Source organism: Lipophrys pholis, assembly GCF_963383615.2.
Source record: "Lipophrys pholis genome assembly, chromosome: 1".
Taxonomy (NCBI): domain Eukaryota; kingdom Metazoa; phylum Chordata; class Actinopteri; order Blenniiformes; family Blenniidae; genus Lipophrys; species Lipophrys pholis.
In genome coordinates this window covers 54,069,391-54,088,879 of record NC_137635.1, presented here as the reverse complement: position 1 = coordinate 54,088,879, position 19,489 = coordinate 54,069,391, and the positions used below count along the sequence as shown (strand labels likewise).

At 44.2% G+C, this 19,489-nt stretch overlaps 2 protein-coding genes across 4 annotated transcripts; one reads left to right on the top strand and one right to left on the bottom strand.

Annotated features, from left to right (window-relative positions):
- Window positions 1-3,083: 3,083 nt before the first annotated feature.
- On the bottom strand, window positions 3,084-8,114 carry LOC308111296 (ranBP-type and C3HC4-type zinc finger-containing protein 1-like). Of its 3 annotated transcripts, none has more exons than XR_013935438.1 (10): window positions 7,665-8,068; window positions 6,639-6,813; window positions 6,461-6,556; window positions 6,232-6,373; window positions 6,063-6,153; window positions 5,691-5,976; window positions 4,745-4,845; window positions 3,792-3,902; window positions 3,471-3,692; window positions 3,084-3,330 (listed from the first exon to the last, which is right to left on the bottom strand). XR_013935438.1 is itself a non-coding variant. In XM_080466158.1 (9 exons), the coding sequence occupies exons 1-9, from the start codon at window positions 7,968-7,970 to the stop codon at window positions 3,639-3,641; spliced, it is 1,362 nt and encodes a 453-aa protein (XP_080322284.1). In that variant the 5' UTR covers window positions 7,971-8,114; the 3' UTR covers window positions 3,084-3,638. The 3 variants fall into 3 exon arrangements, 1 of the variants encoding a protein (XP_080322284.1); XR_013935439.1 differs by having other exon boundaries at window positions 3,084-3,321; XM_080466158.1 differs by having other exon boundaries at window positions 3,084-3,692; window positions 7,665-8,114.
- A 2,115-nt stretch (window positions 8,115-10,229) lies between these two features.
- Window positions 10,230-18,010, top strand: LOC308115622 (alanine aminotransferase 1; the record flags this gene model as incomplete). Its single annotated transcript, XM_080473220.1, has 11 exons — window positions 10,230-10,334; window positions 10,405-10,494; window positions 10,602-10,710; window positions 11,385-11,518; window positions 11,595-11,838; window positions 12,717-12,796; window positions 14,897-15,033; window positions 16,468-16,642; window positions 16,719-16,874; window positions 16,950-17,062; window positions 17,757-18,010. The coding sequence occupies 11 exons, from the start codon at window positions 10,230-10,232 to the stop codon at window positions 17,845-17,847; spliced, it is 1,434 nt and encodes a 477-aa protein (XP_080329346.1). The 3' UTR covers window positions 17,848-18,010.
- Between the last annotated feature and the right edge of the window lie 1,479 nt (window positions 18,011-19,489).

Genomic DNA, 19,489 nt, shown 5'->3' with positions numbered 1-19,489 from the left:
TGAAATTTATGTAAAATGTTAAAAGTTCATGCTATAATAATATATCATGAAATCATACAATCGTGATGTCCTCTGCTCAATTTATTGAAACAATAGCCAACAACAGTGGCGTGTATTCCCTCAACAAATAATGTCTCATAGGGTTCACTTTTAGGGCTCAAGATTTTTTCACTGTACTTACTTTAATCCATACCGTCTTGTTTCATCGCTACGAGGGCGACTGTCAGATTTACGTCTCGCTGAAGAAGAAAGATGCCTTCACACTGACACCTCTGTTATATCTGGATGTAATTAATGCCGGGATAATGTTGAACTGTTTAAAGTTTAACAAAACGAAAACAGAGGTGTGAGCCATTTTTTGAAATGGCAATTTATGTGCAGCACTTTGGTTCAGCTGTTTTTAAACTCCCCAGAAATACAATTGAGTGTCAATAACTCTGGAGAACCTCCTGAGATTATAGACTTTGCTAAAGAAGTTAGCCGATGCTAATAGCGTTGCGGATTAAGTTGTTTCCCTGTTATCTGGTGACCAACTTCTTTTAGCTCCTTGTTACTGCGGGCAACAGCAGCTTGTTAAAAAAAAAAACCGACAGACGGAATTGTCTTGATTAACGCTGTTTAACCGTGTTGGACCTCTATCTTGTCAGGTTTTAAACCAAAGCAGGGGACGCGAAAAGAAGGCAGTCACCAATTAACAGGGACACCAGTTAATCCGAAACACCGGAACTCATAAGTAGTGATGTAACGTCAGATAAACACATTAAACTTCTCTAAATATACAGAGTCCTGGGATATTTCTCAAACTTAAGCGTGCGGAAGTTCTCTGATACGTCTTACCTGTAATTATTGGTTGTTTATGTACATTTCTTGAACTTTATTCACTTAACACGGTGCTGGCGGTGATGGTGTCCAGCTGCGCTTTTGGGTGATGGGCGCCATCTACCGACCGCACTGCGCAAATAATAACATCTCGTGCATTTGGGTAATGGGAGCTATTTGGATTTAGCAAATTATTAGTATCTAAGCATAATATTTGCTGGGAGGCGGCTACACATGTTCAACGCAGTTATTTTCTCGGTACATTGCAATCTTGCAAATTTTGTGGCGCGACGATCAAAAGGTTGTACAAATGTACAAACTGACAATGTCATTTTACTCTTTGTAATATTATACCCACTTGTTCAAAGAGTATAAATAGTTGTGAAAACTTGGACACCCAATCAACTCATACTGAACCCTGTTGCTGAGAGGTGTAAAGCGTGTGAATTCTTTAAAATCATTTTTTGAGGTTAATTCTCCAAAATACTAAATTCCAATTAACAAAACGCGCCAGATTGATGCTGAAACTGCACAAGTATAAACCTGCGTGATCGACAGATTACGATCACTGTGTGCTAATTTGTACTGGCAAACTGCGCAGAGCGATCAACAGATCTTTTAGTAAATTACAAATCCATTATTTTATAATAGATCTTTATAAAAGATATGTATTTATCTTCAATAAATATCTTCAATAGATATCCTTCAGAAAAGAGCAATACCGCTCATCAGGAACACACAAACACATTATTTCTGAAGTCACAATTACTCAAGCTGACTGACATTGTGCAGTACCAAACACAGTATTACTCAAGCTGACTGACATTGTGCAGTACCAAACACAGTATTACTCAAGCTGACTGACATTGTGCAGTACCAAACACAGTATTACTCAAGATGACTGACATTGTGCAGTACCAAACCCAGTATTACTCAAGCTTACTGACATTGTGCAGTACCAAACACAGTATTACTCAAGCTGACTGACATTGTGCAGTACCAAACACAGTATTACTCAAGATGACTGACATTGTGCAGTACCAAACACAGTATTACTCAAGCTTACTGACATTGTGCAGTACCAAACACAGTATTACTCAAGCTGACTGACATTGTGCAGTACCAAACACAGTATTACTCAAGCTTACTGACATTGTGCAGTACCAAACACAGTATTACTCAAGATGACTGACATTGTGCAGTACCAAACACAGTATTACTCAAGCTTACTGACATTGTGCAGTACCAAACACAGTATTACTCAAGCTGACTGACATTGTGCAGTACCAAACACAGTATTACTCAAGCTGACTGACATTGTGCAGTACCAAACAGCACAATGTTCAGAGCAAAACATAATCTATTACCAGGGAATATTCAACAGTTGTTCAAAAATGATGAAGAGTCTTACAATCTAAGGAGGAAATGTAACTTTAAACAACCAAGATTTCGTACGACCAGAAAAGGGTTTTGTCTCTCAGCATGCGGGGTGAGACGACTGAACGGGTTTAGTGTGGAACCGAAGTAATGTCCAAACATGAGACAGTTTAAAATGCTTTATAGGAATATGATTTTCAGAAGGTGTGAGGATGAAGAAGGTGTGGCCAATCACGAGGCTATTTTTAGGGGCAAATGTCTGGTCATTTATTTTGGTTATTTACAGTATATTGTTCGTTTCTTTCTGTGGGCTTGTGTGTGGGTACAGGTGTTTATGTCTGTCTGTAGGTATGTATGAATGGACGTGTATGTATATATATTCTATGTACTGCACAGGACACGTGTGTGTGTGTGTGTGTGTAAGAGATGGAAGGAAGTAATTATGTTATTTACTTGTGACAAGGGGTGAGAGTAACTAAGTTTTACTTCTTCTCACTCCTTTTCGAATCCTCATCTGACGATGTTTTTCTTGATTTATTTTTATATTATTATTACTTTTATTCATTTGTTTGAGAGGAAAACGTCGTACCTTATTCGAAATAAACATTTCAATCAGTCGATCTTATTGTCACCTAGAGCTACACCCGGTAGAGCGCAGACTGTCGCGTTACGAAGGCTCCTCCCAGGGGAACGCCGACATCCGTGGCTAAAGAATTAACGCGAGGGAGCGACAGCGCCCCCTGGCCACCGCCCGGGCTCCGTCAGGATCAGAAACACCAGAGGCAGTGGAGTGAAATCCATTACCAGAGGCAGTGGTTAGTGGAGTTTGTTTGAGCTTCTGCACATGTCCTTTATACGACACGTCGACGAGGCAGACGCAGTTCGTTGAGTCAGTTCTTCTTTATTTTTGAGCCAAGATGAGTTTTTTTTACACGATAATGTATGAGACGGATCATTCCTTTGCTGTCACAGCTCAGAGGGAGGAAAAACTCGGGTCACGTAAACGCGGCTTATTGAAAACAGAAAAGACACTCAATGCGACGTCATTAGAAAAATAAAAAGCACTGGACGAACCCTGTAAACGACCATCCTGCTGCTCCATCGTTTGGCTCGGCTCCACCTCAGCTGCAAACACTGAAGCAAATCAGGCTGTTTGTGTGCACCACACACACAATCTCACTCTCTCATACACACACACACACACACACACACACACACACACACACACACACACACACACACACACACACACACACACATAATCTCACACACACCTTGTAAAATAAATAGGGAAGCGGTGTGGCTGGATGCAGATGTGTGTTCCGGGGCCTCGCTGGGTGCAGCTACAGTCTCCTCGTCTGTTCACGAGGACGTTGTCGACTTGTGTGTCTCTCTTTGTGTTGATGTGTGACACGTGAAACGGCGGCGGCCATGATGGGCAGTCAGCTGCTGGTCAGAGCTGCTTCTCCTCCTCGGTCCTCCCGACGCCCGTTCTCCTGAGAGGAAGCAGAGACTGTCAGAGTGTGTGTGTGTGTGTGTGTGTGTGTGTGTGTGTGTGTGTGTGTGTGTGTGTGTGTGTGTGTGTGCAGCGCCACCTGCTGGCTGCAGCTGTGCAGTGTGTCGGGTCGGGCCGTGGTGCAGATCTCACAGCCGGGACGAGACGGCTTGTTGATGAAGGTGCAGGAAGGACACGCCCACTCTGTCAGCTGAGACCAACAAAACACCAGTAACTGATTACTACTCTTATAACTTAGTACTCAAGTATCACCCATAACGACCGACTGTTCTCTTTAGCAAAAGCTAAAACTAATGTTTGAGAATAACTTGTTCAAAAGTAACAGATCAAACATCCAGATTATAGAGCATCTCCCTCCTCTAGCATCAGATTATAGAGCATCTCCCTCCTCTAGCATCAGATTATAGAGCATCTCCCCCATCTAACATCAGATTATAGAGCACCTCCCTCTTCTAACATCAGATTATAGAGCATCGCCCATCTCTAACATCAGATTATAGAGCATCTTCCTCCTCTAACACCAGATCATAGAGCACCCCCTCTAACATCACATCATAGAGCATCCCCCTCTAACATCAGATTATAGAGCATCTCCCTTCTCTAACACCAGATTATAGAGCACCCACCTCCCCTAACATCCAGATTATAGAGCATCTCCCCCTCTAACATCAGATGATAGAGCATCTCCCCCGTACACCAGATTACAGAGCATCTCCCCCAACATCAGATTATAGAGCATCCCCCTCTAACATCAGATTATAAAGCATCTCCCTTCTCTAACATCAGATTATAGAGCATCTTCCTCCTCTTACGTCAAATTATAGAGCATCTCCCCTAACATCAGATTATATAGCATCTAACATCAGATGATAGAGCATCTCCCTTCTCTAACCTCAGATTATAGAGCATCTTCCTTCTCTAACCTCAGATTATAGAGCATCTTCCTTCTCTAACCTCAGATTATAGAGCATCTCCCTCCTCTAACGTCAGATTATAGAGCATCTTCCTCACATTAATTGCTCACTCACTCACCTGTGTTTTACTGGTTTTGTTGCTGTGCTCGTTCAGCTGCAGCTTCTCCATGTCCAGCAGGTCGTTGACGTCACCCGGTCGCTCAGTCGATCCGCCTGTACCTGAAAACATCAAGTCAACAATCAAACACACCTTCAAATTAAATGTTGATTTTTTTTATTCAACAGACATTCATATTTAGCATTTTAACTTTCTGGAGCCTGAATGTGTCTGAAACTCCATTTACAACATTACAAGTGAAAACGCGTCGTTTTGCGTGTTTGTTTCAGAAGGTTTGGCAATGATGCTTGTTTACTTGCTGAAAACTGTGCAGCTTTTATGTACTTCCACTAGTTGGTGCTGTTGTTTGTTTATGTAATGAAAGCACACACACACAGACCACCAAGTTGGATTGTTATTACGGTGACTGTCAAAATAAAACTACCAAGCTGGGTTAGTTATTACGGTGACTGTCAAAATAAAACTACCAAGTTGGATTGTTATTACAGTGACTGTCAAAATAAAACTACCAAGTGGGATTGTTATTACGATGACTGTCAAAATAAAACTACCAAGCTGGGTTAGTTATTACGGTGACTGTCAAAATAAAACTACCATGTGGGATTGTTATTACGATGACTGTCAAAATATAACTACCAAGCTGGGTTAGTTATTAAGGTGACTGTCAAAATATAACTACCAAGTTGGATTGTTATTACGATGACTGTCAAAATAAAACCACCAAGTTGGATTGTTATTACAGTGACTGTCAAAATAAAACTACCAAGTTGGATTGTTATTACAGTGACTGTCAAAATAAAACTACCAAGTTGGATTGTTATTACGGTGACTGTCAAAATAAAACTACCAAGTTGGATTGATATTACGGTGACTGTCAAAATAATCCCCCAAAACACAAGGAAAGTTTCCCGTTCCACGGGGGGCGGGTTCTGACTCGGACACTGACCCTGGTTGTTGTGGGGGAGTCGTGAGGGCAGCGTGCTGTAGCCCCGCCAGTCCTGAGAGGTGGGGCCGTTCCCCGGGGGGAGGGGCGGGGCCAGGAGGGCGCTCTCCAGGTCCTGCTGGAACAGCTGGCGCGTGATGCGGGCCTGCCGGGCGGAGATCAGGTACAGGTACGCCGTGTCGCCATCCCGCTGCACGCCGTACGAGGCCAGCGAGCGCGGCTCGGTGCACAGGCACTGACCGATGACCCAGCGCTGCACCCGGGGGTGGAAGCCGTACTCCAGGAACACCTGGGGAGGACGCAGGGCGGCGGGCGTCAGCTGGAGGATGCGCGCCGCCGTGTGTGTCTGTGTGTTTAACAGAGGAAGGTTCTGACCTGTTGTTTGAGAGCGGCCACGGTCATGAAGGGGAACACTTTCACCGTGACACAACAGGAAGAGGAGACGTCCTCCACCACCACTGACAAACTGCAACACACACGAATACAGATTACAGAGTGGACCGGAGACCTCGCCGCCATGACGCTGCATTCAGCCTCACGTCACCTGACTTCTCCGTCCGCGTAGTTCGTCTCGGACAGCCGTATCGTCAGCGCCACCTTCTGTCGAGCCAGAGCCGAGGCGTGCTGCGAGGCGGCCTGCGTGTCGCCCGCCTCGATCGCCCGGGCGAGCTCCAGACACAGCTCCTCTGAAGGAGGAAGAGGAGGAAGAGGAGGAGGTCAAAGACGTGACGGCAGCAGGGGAAATCGTGGACGAGGGGAGGAGCTAAGCTCACCGCTGAGCGGCAGGGAGGCGGAGCTCCACTGCTCCATCGCCGCCGCTGCCACGCTGCCCGGTTTACCGTCCGCTTCAAACGAACCGATGTTTGCAACTGGTGGAAGGAAGTAATGGACAAAGCGATGAAGTTTTCTGGATTTTTCTCCAGAAGTCGATGTTTTAAGGGGGGGTCGAACCTCGATGTGCCTCCCGGAGCGATGACATCACCACGGTGGCCCACTCCTCCGCCTCCCGGTCGCAGCGGAAGTTGAAGCGGATGCAGTCGTTGGGCGGCGCCGCGAGTCGCATCTCGTGGCAGCGCGACGACTTGACCTCATACTGCACCGAGCGCAGGTCGAACTCCGCGATGAACTGAGGCGGGGAAGAAGAAGAAGAATTAAAAAATAAACAACAACAACAACCACAGAAATGGAGCTTTCACACAAACGCCCAGCAGCTCTGACGTGTGGATAATAAGAAGAACTGATGATTCAACGTGTTCACGCCTAAACTAGAACTAATAAAGTTATTTCACCAGTCGTTGGTGTCGCGATGAAGAGCTGTGCTGAACGCCTCGTTTCAGAATTACTTCCTAAAACATTCTGAGGGGAACTTCAGGGCAGGAGAACGTGTGCAGGAATCAGACAAAAGGTGGAAACGCATCTGGAGAGAAAAGTCTTCAGGCTCCATGTTGTTTGAAAGTGGAAGTGAAAGTAAAAGAACTTCCCAGTAACAGTGACGGGAGTTGAACCAGCATCATAAAGAGTTTGACTTCCTGGAGACAATAATCTGCTCATGTTTGTTTATGCAGCTGAATGTGAAGAAACACTGAGAACCTGCGGAACTCCGGACAGAACATGTCCACAACCTGATAGTGTGTGTTTCTATGTCAGTGTCTCTCTCTCTCTCTCTGTCAGTGTCTCTCTGTCAGTCAGTGTCTCTCTGTCAGTCAGTGTCTCTCTCTCTGTCAGTGTCTCTCTCTCTGTCAGTGTCTCTCTCTGTCAGTGTCTCTCTGTCAGTGTCTCTCTCTGTCAGTGTCTCTCTCTCTCTCTCTCTCTCTGTCAGTGTCTCTCTGTCAGTGTCTCTCTGTCTGTCAGTGTCTCTCTCTCTGTCAGTGTCTCTCTCTGTCAGTGTCTCTCTGTCAGTGTCTCTCTCTGTCAGTGTCTCTCTCTCTCTCTGTCAGTGTCTCTCTCTCTCTCTCTCTGTCAGTGTCTCTCTCTCACCACACTGCGGTTCCCGCTCGTGTCTCGGAGCGCGAGCCGGAACTCTCCGGCCCGGCTCGGGTCCATGCTGAGCTGCAGCCGCAGCGCCTCGCTCCCCGCCCCGGGCAGACACAGAGGCCGGATCCCGGAGTGACACACGGAGACGCGGACCGACATGAGCACGGTGCTGCAGCAGACGGCTGGGGCGGGCCCCCCTCCTCCCCCTCCGCCGCCGCCTCCTCCGCCGCCGCCGCCGCACGCAGCCTGCTGTTGGGACGAGGCGGGGACCGGGGCCGGGGGCGCCCAGCCGCCCGAGCTGAGAGCCATGTCTGCGGGGCGGCGGCCCCTCTAGGCGGTCCGGCGGCGCGGGGACAGCTGGTTCTGGGGCGGGCTGCGGCTCGGCTCGGCTCCTGTAGGTTCTTCCATTTCTGTTTGATCCGAGCAGCAAGGAAGAAAACAGGAAGGTCCCCCAGTCTAATGTGTCCGGGTAGAAACCAACCACACACAAACACACACACACACATTATCAGTCCCTCTTCCAGACTGTCACCCATCAAAATTAAAGTTACAACAAAAGAAAAAAACTGCATTTACAGAGAAAATCTTCACACACGAAATAGAGAAAAGGAAAAGCTCTTTAAGGAGGAAGAAACCTGCAGAACTAAAGGTCCTCTAGCAGTCTTAAAGGAGTCATGTTATCCCGTTTTTAAACACTTCCACATGGTGTTGTTGGTCCAGAAACCTTCAGTATTCAAAGTTTCTAGCTCCTCCTTGATTTTCCTCCATTTGAATATTGGATCATAGGAGCTGCATTCAGAATCTGCTGTGTCTGTGTGAGCTGGACTGGCTCCGCCCACACATGCCCATACTGAGAGGAGGAGGAAGTACTTCCTCTCGTGGTGCCATGTACCAGAGCAGAGCTGCCTAATTGAGGGAGGAGTCAAAGGGAGGGCCTACCTTGATTGGGATTGGCTAAACCCCCGATGACACTATATAGGGTTTGATTTCTGATTGGCTGGTTGGAGCAACACACTTTTTAAAACCTGAAACAAGCCAGGGAGAGAGAGGACAGACTGTCTTCACTTCTGGGGCGTCAGTCCAGGTATGGGGACGATTAGTACTGCTGGAAAAACTATAGAAAGTGAATTTTGCACAGTATGACCCCTATAACCTACAGCAGCTCGACACAGAAAAGGATCTAGGTGGCCTGAACCCAAACTAACTGTAAGAAGTTCAAGCCTAAAAGACGAGACTGTGTTTCCCTCATAAATGGGTTCCACATTTCAAAATTACCTCTATTTTTATTCTTTTAGCAGAGTGAGATCTATATTAAAAACCCACAAATATATTTTGGTATTTATATTGTAGATTCTTATTTCTACAAACACAAGATGCCACAAATTTGTTTCTGATAAAAAAAAAAAAAAAATCCTATTTTACATTCCTATGATGAAACTCTGCTGGGATGCTTCCACGAGAAACATTTAGTGAATGTGGTAACATCCAAAGGATTAGAATATTCGATTACAGTTTTAAGAAATGTTTTAGGATCAGTGATGTTTTTGGATCTCAAACCCTCCCGACACTTTGCCGGGACACTGTAACGGAGATGTGAACATTTGACTTTAACTTCTGACCTGTTTGCAGGCTCACAGCCACAGCAGGAGTCCTCAGCTGTCACTGATTCACAGAAAATGCTGTGAATACATGAGAGAAGTGACATTTAAGGGACCTTCAACACTGGTTTCAGTCTTTCCAACCCCCAGCAGCTCCACTACAGCAGCTTCATGCTCTAAAAACATGGATTACATCTTTAAGTTGTGTGTGAGAAATGCCTGGTTTCATTCGAATAGACGCAAATCATCACACAGAGCATCAATCAAATAAATAGTAGATGTAGAATATCCTATAAAAAGACTTATTTGGACCTTTCTTGACTGTTAAACTGTGAATAAGCCAACAACCGGTGAATAGAGTTCATCAACTCGTGAGTTATGAGGATTCTGGAATAAAAGAGAAAGAAATAAAATCATAGATTCTTTTTTTTTGAGAATATGAGTAAATGGGATGATGTTCTTCCATACAACACATTTATATACTGACAGCTACAAACCAGAAGGTGAAGCAGCAGCTGTTCCTCTTAAAAGCAGAAATTTGTTTAAGTCGGGTGGACCACAAACATCTCCCGCTAATGATGTACAAATCAAAATGTCCAAGCTTTTTCTATTTTCGGGAAAGAACGAATGGAGCTGAAGAGAAAACAGACTCTGGCTCCGAAGAAAAAATCTAAATAAAAAGTTTAAAAAAAATGTTTCGCAGTGAATGTGAAATTAAAAAATAGTTGCCACTGCTCCGGTAACAGACCTTGAGTTTGCAGTCATAAACTAATAAGTGATATTGTACAGTAATAAGTTACTGTACAATAAAACTGCAGGGGGTGTGTGAATGATAAGCGAAAACGCGGTGTTCTGAGAAGAACCCAGTTCTCCTGGAGGTTAGTTAAAAAGACACCACCTGCCTCGTGTCCTCCAGGTTTCCCTGGGACCAGTGAGAGACGCTCGGGCGGATCGTCTCCCGGCAGCAGCCATGTCCAGCCTGTGGCTGATCAGCCAACATGTGAGGAGCATGAGCGAGCCGCAGCTCTCCATGCTGTGGAGCCTGGCAGCAGACATCCAGGAGGAGCTGAGACAGGTACTGTCAACCCTCGCCCCAGTCGGGCTCTGACCCGTGTGCTGATGTCAGGATGTGTGCGTGTCCACAGGGAGCTGCCAAACCCTACAGAGACGTGATCAAGGTCTGCTGGGGCGACCTCCACAGCGGCAGGCTGAAGCCTCTCACGTTCGTCCGGCAGGTGACCCCCTGACCCCCCCCCCCCCCCCCCCCCCCCCCCAGAGGAGCAGGAAACACCACCGACGTCTCTCTGAAGTGAAATCAAGTCCTTGTTTCTCCGTCTGGCAGGTTCTGGCGGCTTGTTTCTACCCTCAGCTTCTGGAAAGCAGCAAACTGCCCCCGGATGTCAAGCGGAGGGCTGAATGGCTGCTGGAGAGATGTGAGGGGGGCAGCGTAGGTGAGGCCGGCGTGAAACTTACCTCCAGGAAATCTCTGTAGCTCTGAGGTGGTGGGGGAAATTTATTGTGGGATAGCATGATGAATAATGAGAGATATAGGATGAAAGGAACGTTTCCAGGAGGCAAAGTGTCCGTTTAAAAACTGAATGAGAGCAGTGCCATGTGCAAACTATCAAGAAAGTTATGCAAACGTGTAGCCACCAGCTAATGCTAAAGCCATTACTTATATTAGATATAAACTACACACAATAAAAAAAAAATCCCCAGTCTACTGATTAATTCAGTTTGAACTGAAAAATGTTGATTCTTTTATTAACAAATCCTTAAAATCAAGTAGAATCTTTTGGAAATTTGGGTTAAATTCTCATTTATTTTATATCCACTATATGCAGACTGCGTGAGATGTTATTGTTTTACACACATAATGATATGTGTATTTTTAAGTAAGTAAGTACATTTTTATTTCTATAGCGTTTTTCACAGACATGGAGTCACAAAGTGCTTCACAGTAAAAACAGATAAGAGAAAAAACTATCTTAAAAACACAACAAATGCCGAGAGTCAGTGGCAGCGTGGGTCGATTAGACTATAATGTTTTGGGAAACAAATGTGTTTTTAGGCTTTTTAATCAAACGTAAAGTGCGACTGTGGTGTGCGTCTGTGTGTTGTCCAGGTTCGTACACCCTGACGGCCGGAATCGGCGACGTGGTCCAGAGGATCTCTGAGTTCATCAGGAGACGAGATGGAGGAGTTCCCTCTCGCCCTGAAAACATCTTCATCACCTCTGGATCTCAGCGGGCCCTGACGGTGACGTTTGTGTGACTGACACGCTGCGAGTCGTCCCTCTCACGTCCCTCTTAACGTCGTCTTTGTCCCCCACTAGAAAGTCCTCAAGGTCCTGGTGAGCAGCGAGGCGTCTCCCAGGGCCGGAGTGTTGGTTCCAGTGCCGGGACACAGCGTCACCATGTCGTCAGCGGTGGCGCAGGGGGCCGTCACCGTGCCCTACTTCCTGTGCGAGGAGGAGGGCTGGACGCTGAAGGTGGAGGAGCTGCAGCGGGCGCTGGACTCCGCGCAGGGCGTCTGCAGCCCCCTGGCGCTCTACGTCATCAACCCTGGAAACCCTGCAGGTGACAAGACGACACTGGAGAGACAAACGGTTTTACACGAGTCAAAATAACCTGAACCAGAACCAGACTTTCTCAGACAGTTCTGCGGGTTTACTGATCAAATACCAAGAAGTGTTGATCTTCATTAGATTCGGGGAAATTCACCTGTTACAGCGGCTAAAACAGGAGAATAATGAACCAGCGAATGCAAAATACTCTAAACACTTAACCACTCTTCTATAAAATATTCAACCAATAGAAATAAACTTACCACAAATCAGATCAGAAATAATTACATCAACCGATTTGAGGTATTTCAGTCACAGTAATTATTCAACAGATTTTGCACATGACGCAGGTCAGTGTGAAAAGCAATATCAGTAAATGTGCAAATAAATATATGGTAAGTGGAGACTTTGTATGAGGTATCAGCGATAAGATATTTTTTTTATTATTTAACGTTTATTTAACCAGGAAAATAAAACCCATTGAGATCAAGATCTCTTTCACAAGGGCCAAGAGGTCCGCGGCACACATCACATCATTCAGTTTGAAGCATATAAAACTGATATCACACAATTACAAGAATACAACAGTTTAAAATGAGTTACCATAGACACATTTTAAAAGATAAAATGCGAAATATCTGCAGGCCAGAGTTAGAGAAGCTCACTGGTTGTAAAACGCTGCAGCGTCTCAAATCTGTTCGGAATTAAAAACGTCCTTTAATGAGAAATGACAAGACTTCTAGAGTTCTGGATGTGGTTCAGTCCTTTTGAACAAGCCGGGTGTTTCTACATGATCAGAACCGGGTTCCTCACTTTATCCTGCAGTGATTAAAAATGAGATAAATAATAGAATCCTGCGTCTGCGTGTGCTCACCTTGATATTTCTTGAAGGTTTGGTTCAGAGCAGAGAGTCCATGCAGGAGGTGGTTCGCTTCGTGGCAGAGAAGAAACTCTTCCTTCTGGCTGACGAGGTAAAACTCTGCGTCTGGAAGCGTTTCACACCGTTGTGCTTGGAGGGTCTGGAGCCCGTGGACCTGGAGCCACTCATCCCTCTCTGCTGCTTTTAAAAACTGTTATCTATTATTACCTCAACAAAACTGGTGGAGAAGTTTATGTTTTCGTCTGCATGTATTTATTAATTTATTAATATGTATGTATTTGACCAACTTTTCACAAAAACTATTAACCCGAATTGCATGAACTTTTCAGGGATGATCTGTCATCACTCAAGGACCAATTGATTATATTTTGGAACGTTAACAATTAACCATCTCCGAATAAATCTCAAAAAACTGTAATTTTTTCCCCATAAATGAGAATGAGAGAGGCACCTCATGGAGGAGCTCAAAGGAGATCAGCGTCTGTTGCCATGGAGACGCTGACTGCTCAGTGTGTCACACAGTGACGTAGCTGCCTGACAGGCTAGTTCGCATCGATATGAGCTAATGGCTATCAAACAAACAAAATGTTTCGTTGGGGAAGTTCCGCGCTCTACCGAGTGTAGCTCTAGTCTCACAGTTTGTTACTCAATAAATTAATTTTCAGAGACTTTCCTTCCAATCAGATGTGAATTAAAGAACGTTGGTATCTTATTAAAGGTAAATGAACCACCCTGGCATTTTTCAGTTTTGAATTAGAATTTTTTCAAATAATATTACTATTTCTACGATACACATTTAATATATGCTATACACAAGTTTTATATGTATAGTTTATACATGCACATCAAACATACGTACACACTTATACAACACATATATACACATGTACATGAACATAAATGACATGTACATAATAATAATAATAATAATAATAATAATAATAATAATAATGAACAAGAGCATTTACAAATAAAAATATGAATGTATACTATTTAAATGTCATCAATTACATTTTAAATTCAAAACGGACAAACGTGACATTTTCCTCATTTCAAATCGAGGATCAAATTGATCACGTTTTTATTGTGTCTTTACAAGTTTGCATATTTTATATTTTGGCTCCTAATTCAAGCGTGTGTTTGTTTTAATTTTAACTGTAACAGCTAAAAGAGTCATATCATTTTAACACTGTAGGTTCTCACAATACTAAATGGCTCATGAGCTGCAGTTTAATGGAGTCTGAGGCATGTTCTCCCTCAGGTGTACCAGGACTACGTTCACAAAGGAAGCAGGAGGTTCTAGATCTGCATGTTCTCCCTCAGGTGTACCAGGACTACGTTCACGGAGGAAGCAGGAGGTTCTAGATCTGCATGTTCTCCCTCAGGTGTATCAGGACTACGTTCACGGAGGAAGCAGGAGGTTCTAGATCTGCATGTTCTCCCTCAGGTGTATCAGGACTACGTTCACGGAGGAAGCGGCAGGTTCTAGATCTGCATGTTCTCCCTCAGGTGTATCAGGACTACGTTCACGGAGGAAGCGGCAGGTTCTAGATCTGCATGTTCTCCCTCAGGTGTACCAGGACTACGTTCACAAAGGAAGCAGGAGGTTCTAGATCTGCATGTTCTCCCTCAGGTGTACCAGGACTACGTTCACGGAGGAAGCGGCAGGTTCTAGATCTGCATGTTCTCCCTCAGGTGTACCAGGACTACGTTCACGGAGGAAGCAGGAGGTTCTAGATCTGCATGTTCTCCCTCAGGTGTACCAGGACTACGTTCACGGAGGAAGCGGCAGGTTCTAGATCTGCATGTTCTCCCTCAGGTGTACCAGGACTACGTTCACGGAGGAAGCGGCAGGTTCTAGATCTGCATGTTCTCCCTCAGGTGTACCAGGACTACGTTCACGGAGGAAGCAGCAGGTTCTAGATCTGCATGTTCTCCCTCAGGTGTACCAGGACTACGTTCACGGAGGAAGCAGGAGGTTCTAGATCTGCATGTTCTCCCTCAGGTGTACCAGGACTACGTTCACGGAGGAAGCAGGAGGTTCTAGATCTGCATGTTCTCCCTCAGGTGTATCAGGACTACGTTCACGGAGGAAGCAGGAGGTTCTAGATCTGCATGTTCTCCCTCAGGTGTATCAGGACTACGTTCACGGAGGAAGCGGCAGGTTCTAGATCTGCATGTTCTCCCTCAGGTGTATCAGGACTACGTTCACGGAGGAAGCAGCAGATTCGTCTCCTATAAGAGGGTGGTGGCCGAGATGGAGGCTCCTCTGTCAGACTCGGTGCAGCTGGCCTCCTTCCACTCAGCGTCCAAAGGGACGATGGGCGAGTGAGTGTTTGTCTCTAGTTTCTGCTTTAATGAACATTTAACATCATTTTCCCACAATGAGAATTAAAATCTGGTTAAATGGTAAAAGTACTCTGTAGTGACTAGTAATGTCATCATTTTGTTACTTTCAATCCAATAAGCTGCTGGAACTCAAATTTCCCTGACGGAGTCGTCCTAAGGGATTAATAAAGCTGAGTCTAAAGTCTAAAGTCTAAAGTCTAAAGCCGAATGTGTAATAGTAAAGATATACAGTAACTGTAATCATAACTGAGAGAAGTAGAGTTTATCCTCAATGACTGGACAGGATGACTGGAACTTCCACTTCAAGCAAACTGTGAAAAAATGTTTTGTAGTACAGAAATGAAGTACAGAAATCTTCTTTGTGTTTTTTACTTTATTGAATGCAGTTAAGAGATTTGATTATCAAGATATTACATAATTATACTTTCTATTATGTTTTTTTCTACATTTGCTGTTTCATTTCTGTTCTACTACTACTACTTCTGTTACACTCTACTACTACTTCTACTCCTCCTCCTGCTACTACTCTATCATTACTTCTGTTACTACTGCACTACTCCTACTACTTCCATGTTTATTCTTACTACTAGTACAACTATTCCTACTACTATTTCTACTTTTATTCCTCCTTCTACTACTGGTACCTCTACTCCTCCTTCTCTTAGTTCTACTCCAACTTCCACTAGGCTTTATTACTACTTCTACTTCTATTCCTCCCACTACTACTGCTACTTCCATTAGACTCTATTACTACTTCTGCTACTACTACTATTCTTACTACTACTGCTACTTCCACTAGGCTCTATTACTACATCTGCTACTGCTACACTAGTCTTACTACTACTTTATGACTACTACTACTTCTACTACTACTCCGATTATTATTCCAACTCCTATTGGTAGTCCTACCACTACTACTACTTTTATTATTATTATTACAACTACTATTACTCCTATTATTACTCCTAATCGTACTACGACTACTTATATTATTATTACTACTACTACTACTACTAGTCCTATTATTACTCCTACTTGTAGTCCTACCACTACGTCTATTATTATTATTACTACTCGTACTATTACTCGTACTCCTACTACTTATATTATTATTACTGCTACTACTACTACTTCTACTACTAGTCCTATTATTACTCCTACTTGTAGTCCTACTACTACGTCTATTATTATTATTATTACTACTTGTACTATTACTCGTACTCCTACTACTAGGTGCTTTAACGACTATTTTTCCTACTAATATGATATTTACTCAACCGTTGCAACATTTTCAAAGTATTTTGTCGAATTCAAATTTTTTTCTACTGACAATCAAAATGTATTAAATTACTAAAGTCTTCAGTATTATGCCGGCCGTTGAACTGGACTCTGGTTGTGTACCTGGTACTTCAGGTGTGGTTTGCGTGCTGGATTCGTGGAGCTGCTCAACGTGGACTCGGCCGTCATGGAGTTCGTCTACAAGCTCTTCTCCACCGACAGCTGCGCCGCCGTGTCGGGTCAGGTCGCCCTGGACGTGATGAGCTGCCCGCCGCGGCCCGGAGACCCGTCGTACCCGCGATACCGGCAGGTTGGGCGCCGCCTCGTCTCACAAAGTCAAGTTTCAGACAGAAGTAGTGTACGGAAACCCGCCGTGTCGTCTGCAGGAGACACAGCACATCCGCAGCACGTTGGCCCACAATGTGAAGAGAGCCCAGGAGGTTCTGGACCGCCTGCCGGGCCTGAGCTGCCAGCCGGCGGCCGGAGGGGCCTTCCTGTTCCCCAGAGTGCAGCTCCCGCCCAAAGCCCTGCGGAGAGCCCAGGTGACTGGGGAGGCGACCACAGGGACTAAACTCACCCTGTCAGACATGAAGACTGAACCCTCTGCTTGTTTCTAGGAAGCAGGAATTGAACCAGACACCTTCTACTGTATGAAGCTTCTGGAAGAGGCCGGAGTGTTGGTCAGTCCGGGCTGCGACTTTGGACAGAAGGAGGGAACTCACCACTTCAGGTAAACACTTCCACGTGATGGCGGCTTTAATCTGAGATTAGAACTCAAGAGTCTGAAGAACCATCTGCCGTTGCCGTTCACCTTTGAGAACCAAATTTGTTAAAAAAAAAAAGAAGTTTAGTTTGATGGATAAGTAGTGTTAGATGTTCACCACTAGGTGGCGCATGTTCATGACAAAGCAGAAGCTGAGTCAACTTGTTCAAGTTAAAGAGTTTCTTCATGCAATCAAACCTCGATGCATCCAGAGAAATGTAAGTTACTGTGGGACTGTTGTTCTATCAGTATTTTCTTATTGCAGCTTTAACAATAATAACAATAATACTTTATTTATATGTGCTTTTCAGGGCTTTTAAAGTCACCTTACATTAAAGAAGTCTTAAATACAACATGCAGACAGAATAAATAAAACAAGAAACAATTGAATAAATACAATACAAAGTCAAGATTAAAAAAAACCCAACGTATTAGGAGTGGAAGGTCAATGTGAACTGATGTAATTTGAATATGTGTAGGACTGTTACAGTCCTGATGTCCCGAGGAAAACTGTTCCCAAGTCAAACTGGGTCTATCTGAAGTTTAAACTCAAAATCTCCGACTTGAAGTGGGCGGGGCTTTTAAGACAACTGGAACACGGTGTGTTTTTCTAAAGTGTTATGAAGCAGCTCTTGACGACGTGACTTTGTTGTGTTTGCAGAGTTTCTCTGTTGGTGTGTTCCGACGTGATGGAGGAGTTACTGAGACGCGTGAGCAGCTTTCAGACCGACTTCATGAAGGAGTTTTCTTAAAGCAGAATTTCACTCACTGCCATCACTTTGACAAAAGTCTGCTAAAGTACTTCAGTAGAGTTTAGAGCATCTTTATTTTACCTTTCTCTGAATTAATTCTCACTCTGTAGTTGTTCATGTATTTGATTCATTTAGATTTTCCAAATTAAAACAACTTCAGTCGAGCTTCTTCCTGTTGTTTCCTTCAGTGATATGTTCAGTGTGTGTGTGTGTGTGTGTGTGTGTGTGTGTGTGTGTGTGTGTGTGTGTAATAATGATTATTTGAGAATAATCTTTAATTTGTGCAAAATGGGTGATTGTCAGGTGGATCTTTCTGAGCAGTTAATTATGTCCTTGGCTGGTTTAGAACTGTTTCTAGTTATATTGGATTGGTTTGCGATAATTCGAACAGACTGTTTGGGATTAACCGCTGTTTGAAAGTATCAAGAATGTTTTTAACTTTTTTGTGACTTTTTAAAGCAGTTTGTCTGGTTTATCAGTTTGTCTTTTGGGATCAGTCCAGTGTGTAATTATTGTCTTTACAGACTGTGGTTTAACTTCAAGACGGGTTTCAGGCTGGATTTATGAGAGTTTCCTTTATTCTTTTTAAGACCAGTTTTAATGCTGAGTTGTCATTTAATTTTCGGTTAGGTTAGACAATGTTAGTCTTTGATTGTTATCCATCCAGCAGATATCCATGGCAAGAGACAGCGCATATGAGAAGACCGACTGGCCTACGGTCAACCAACCAACCAGCCAATCAATCAACCAACCAACTAACTAGACAGCCAATCTACCAACCACAGAGCTAACCAACCGACCAGCCAGCCAACCAATCTACCAAACAGAGAGCTAACCAGCCAATCAACTAACCAGCCAGCCAGCTAACCAAACAACCAACCAACCAACAAGCCAACGAACAAACCAAGCGACCGACCAACCACCGACCGACCGACCGACCAACCAACCACCAACAAACCAGCCAGCCAACGAACAAACCAACCAACCACCAACCGACTGACCAACCAACCACCGACCACCGACAGACCGACTAACCAACCACATGACTGCACATTTTCAGTTCATTGAACAATCTTCAGAATGACACATTCACACATTTGGTTTTCTATGTTATGAACCGCGATGTATTTTCTTCCTGTTAAAAATGTGACAATTTATTCACACTATTTCTCCAGAACAAAAAACACAATAGCTTGTTGTGTCAGGATGTCAGACATTAGGGCTGCAGCACATTGTCAAGTGTTAGATAAACTTAGTACTCACAAGAAACTTTCACAATCCGTTTACTTCAAAATATTGATACGTGTATGAATAAATGTAATACTTTAATAAAGGAACGTTGTTATTCTGTCGCCATGAACTAAACAATATGTGGAGATAAAACCTCTGGAGAAGGATCTCGGCTCCGTAGTGTTGTGACCCGGACAGCTAATGTAATCAGTAGTTGTTATCACTGTGTGACAACCTCCTTTCTCAGTCGAAGTGAATAATACCCTGGAGGAGAAGCAGGTCCTCATCCAAGATGGCCGCTATGCTGATACTTCCTCAGCGTTATCCTGTAAGGTACAGTATCTACTAAGTCACAATTTTGAAGAAAAAGTCAGAATCACACTTTTTAGGACACTTTTGATCCTTTGCATGG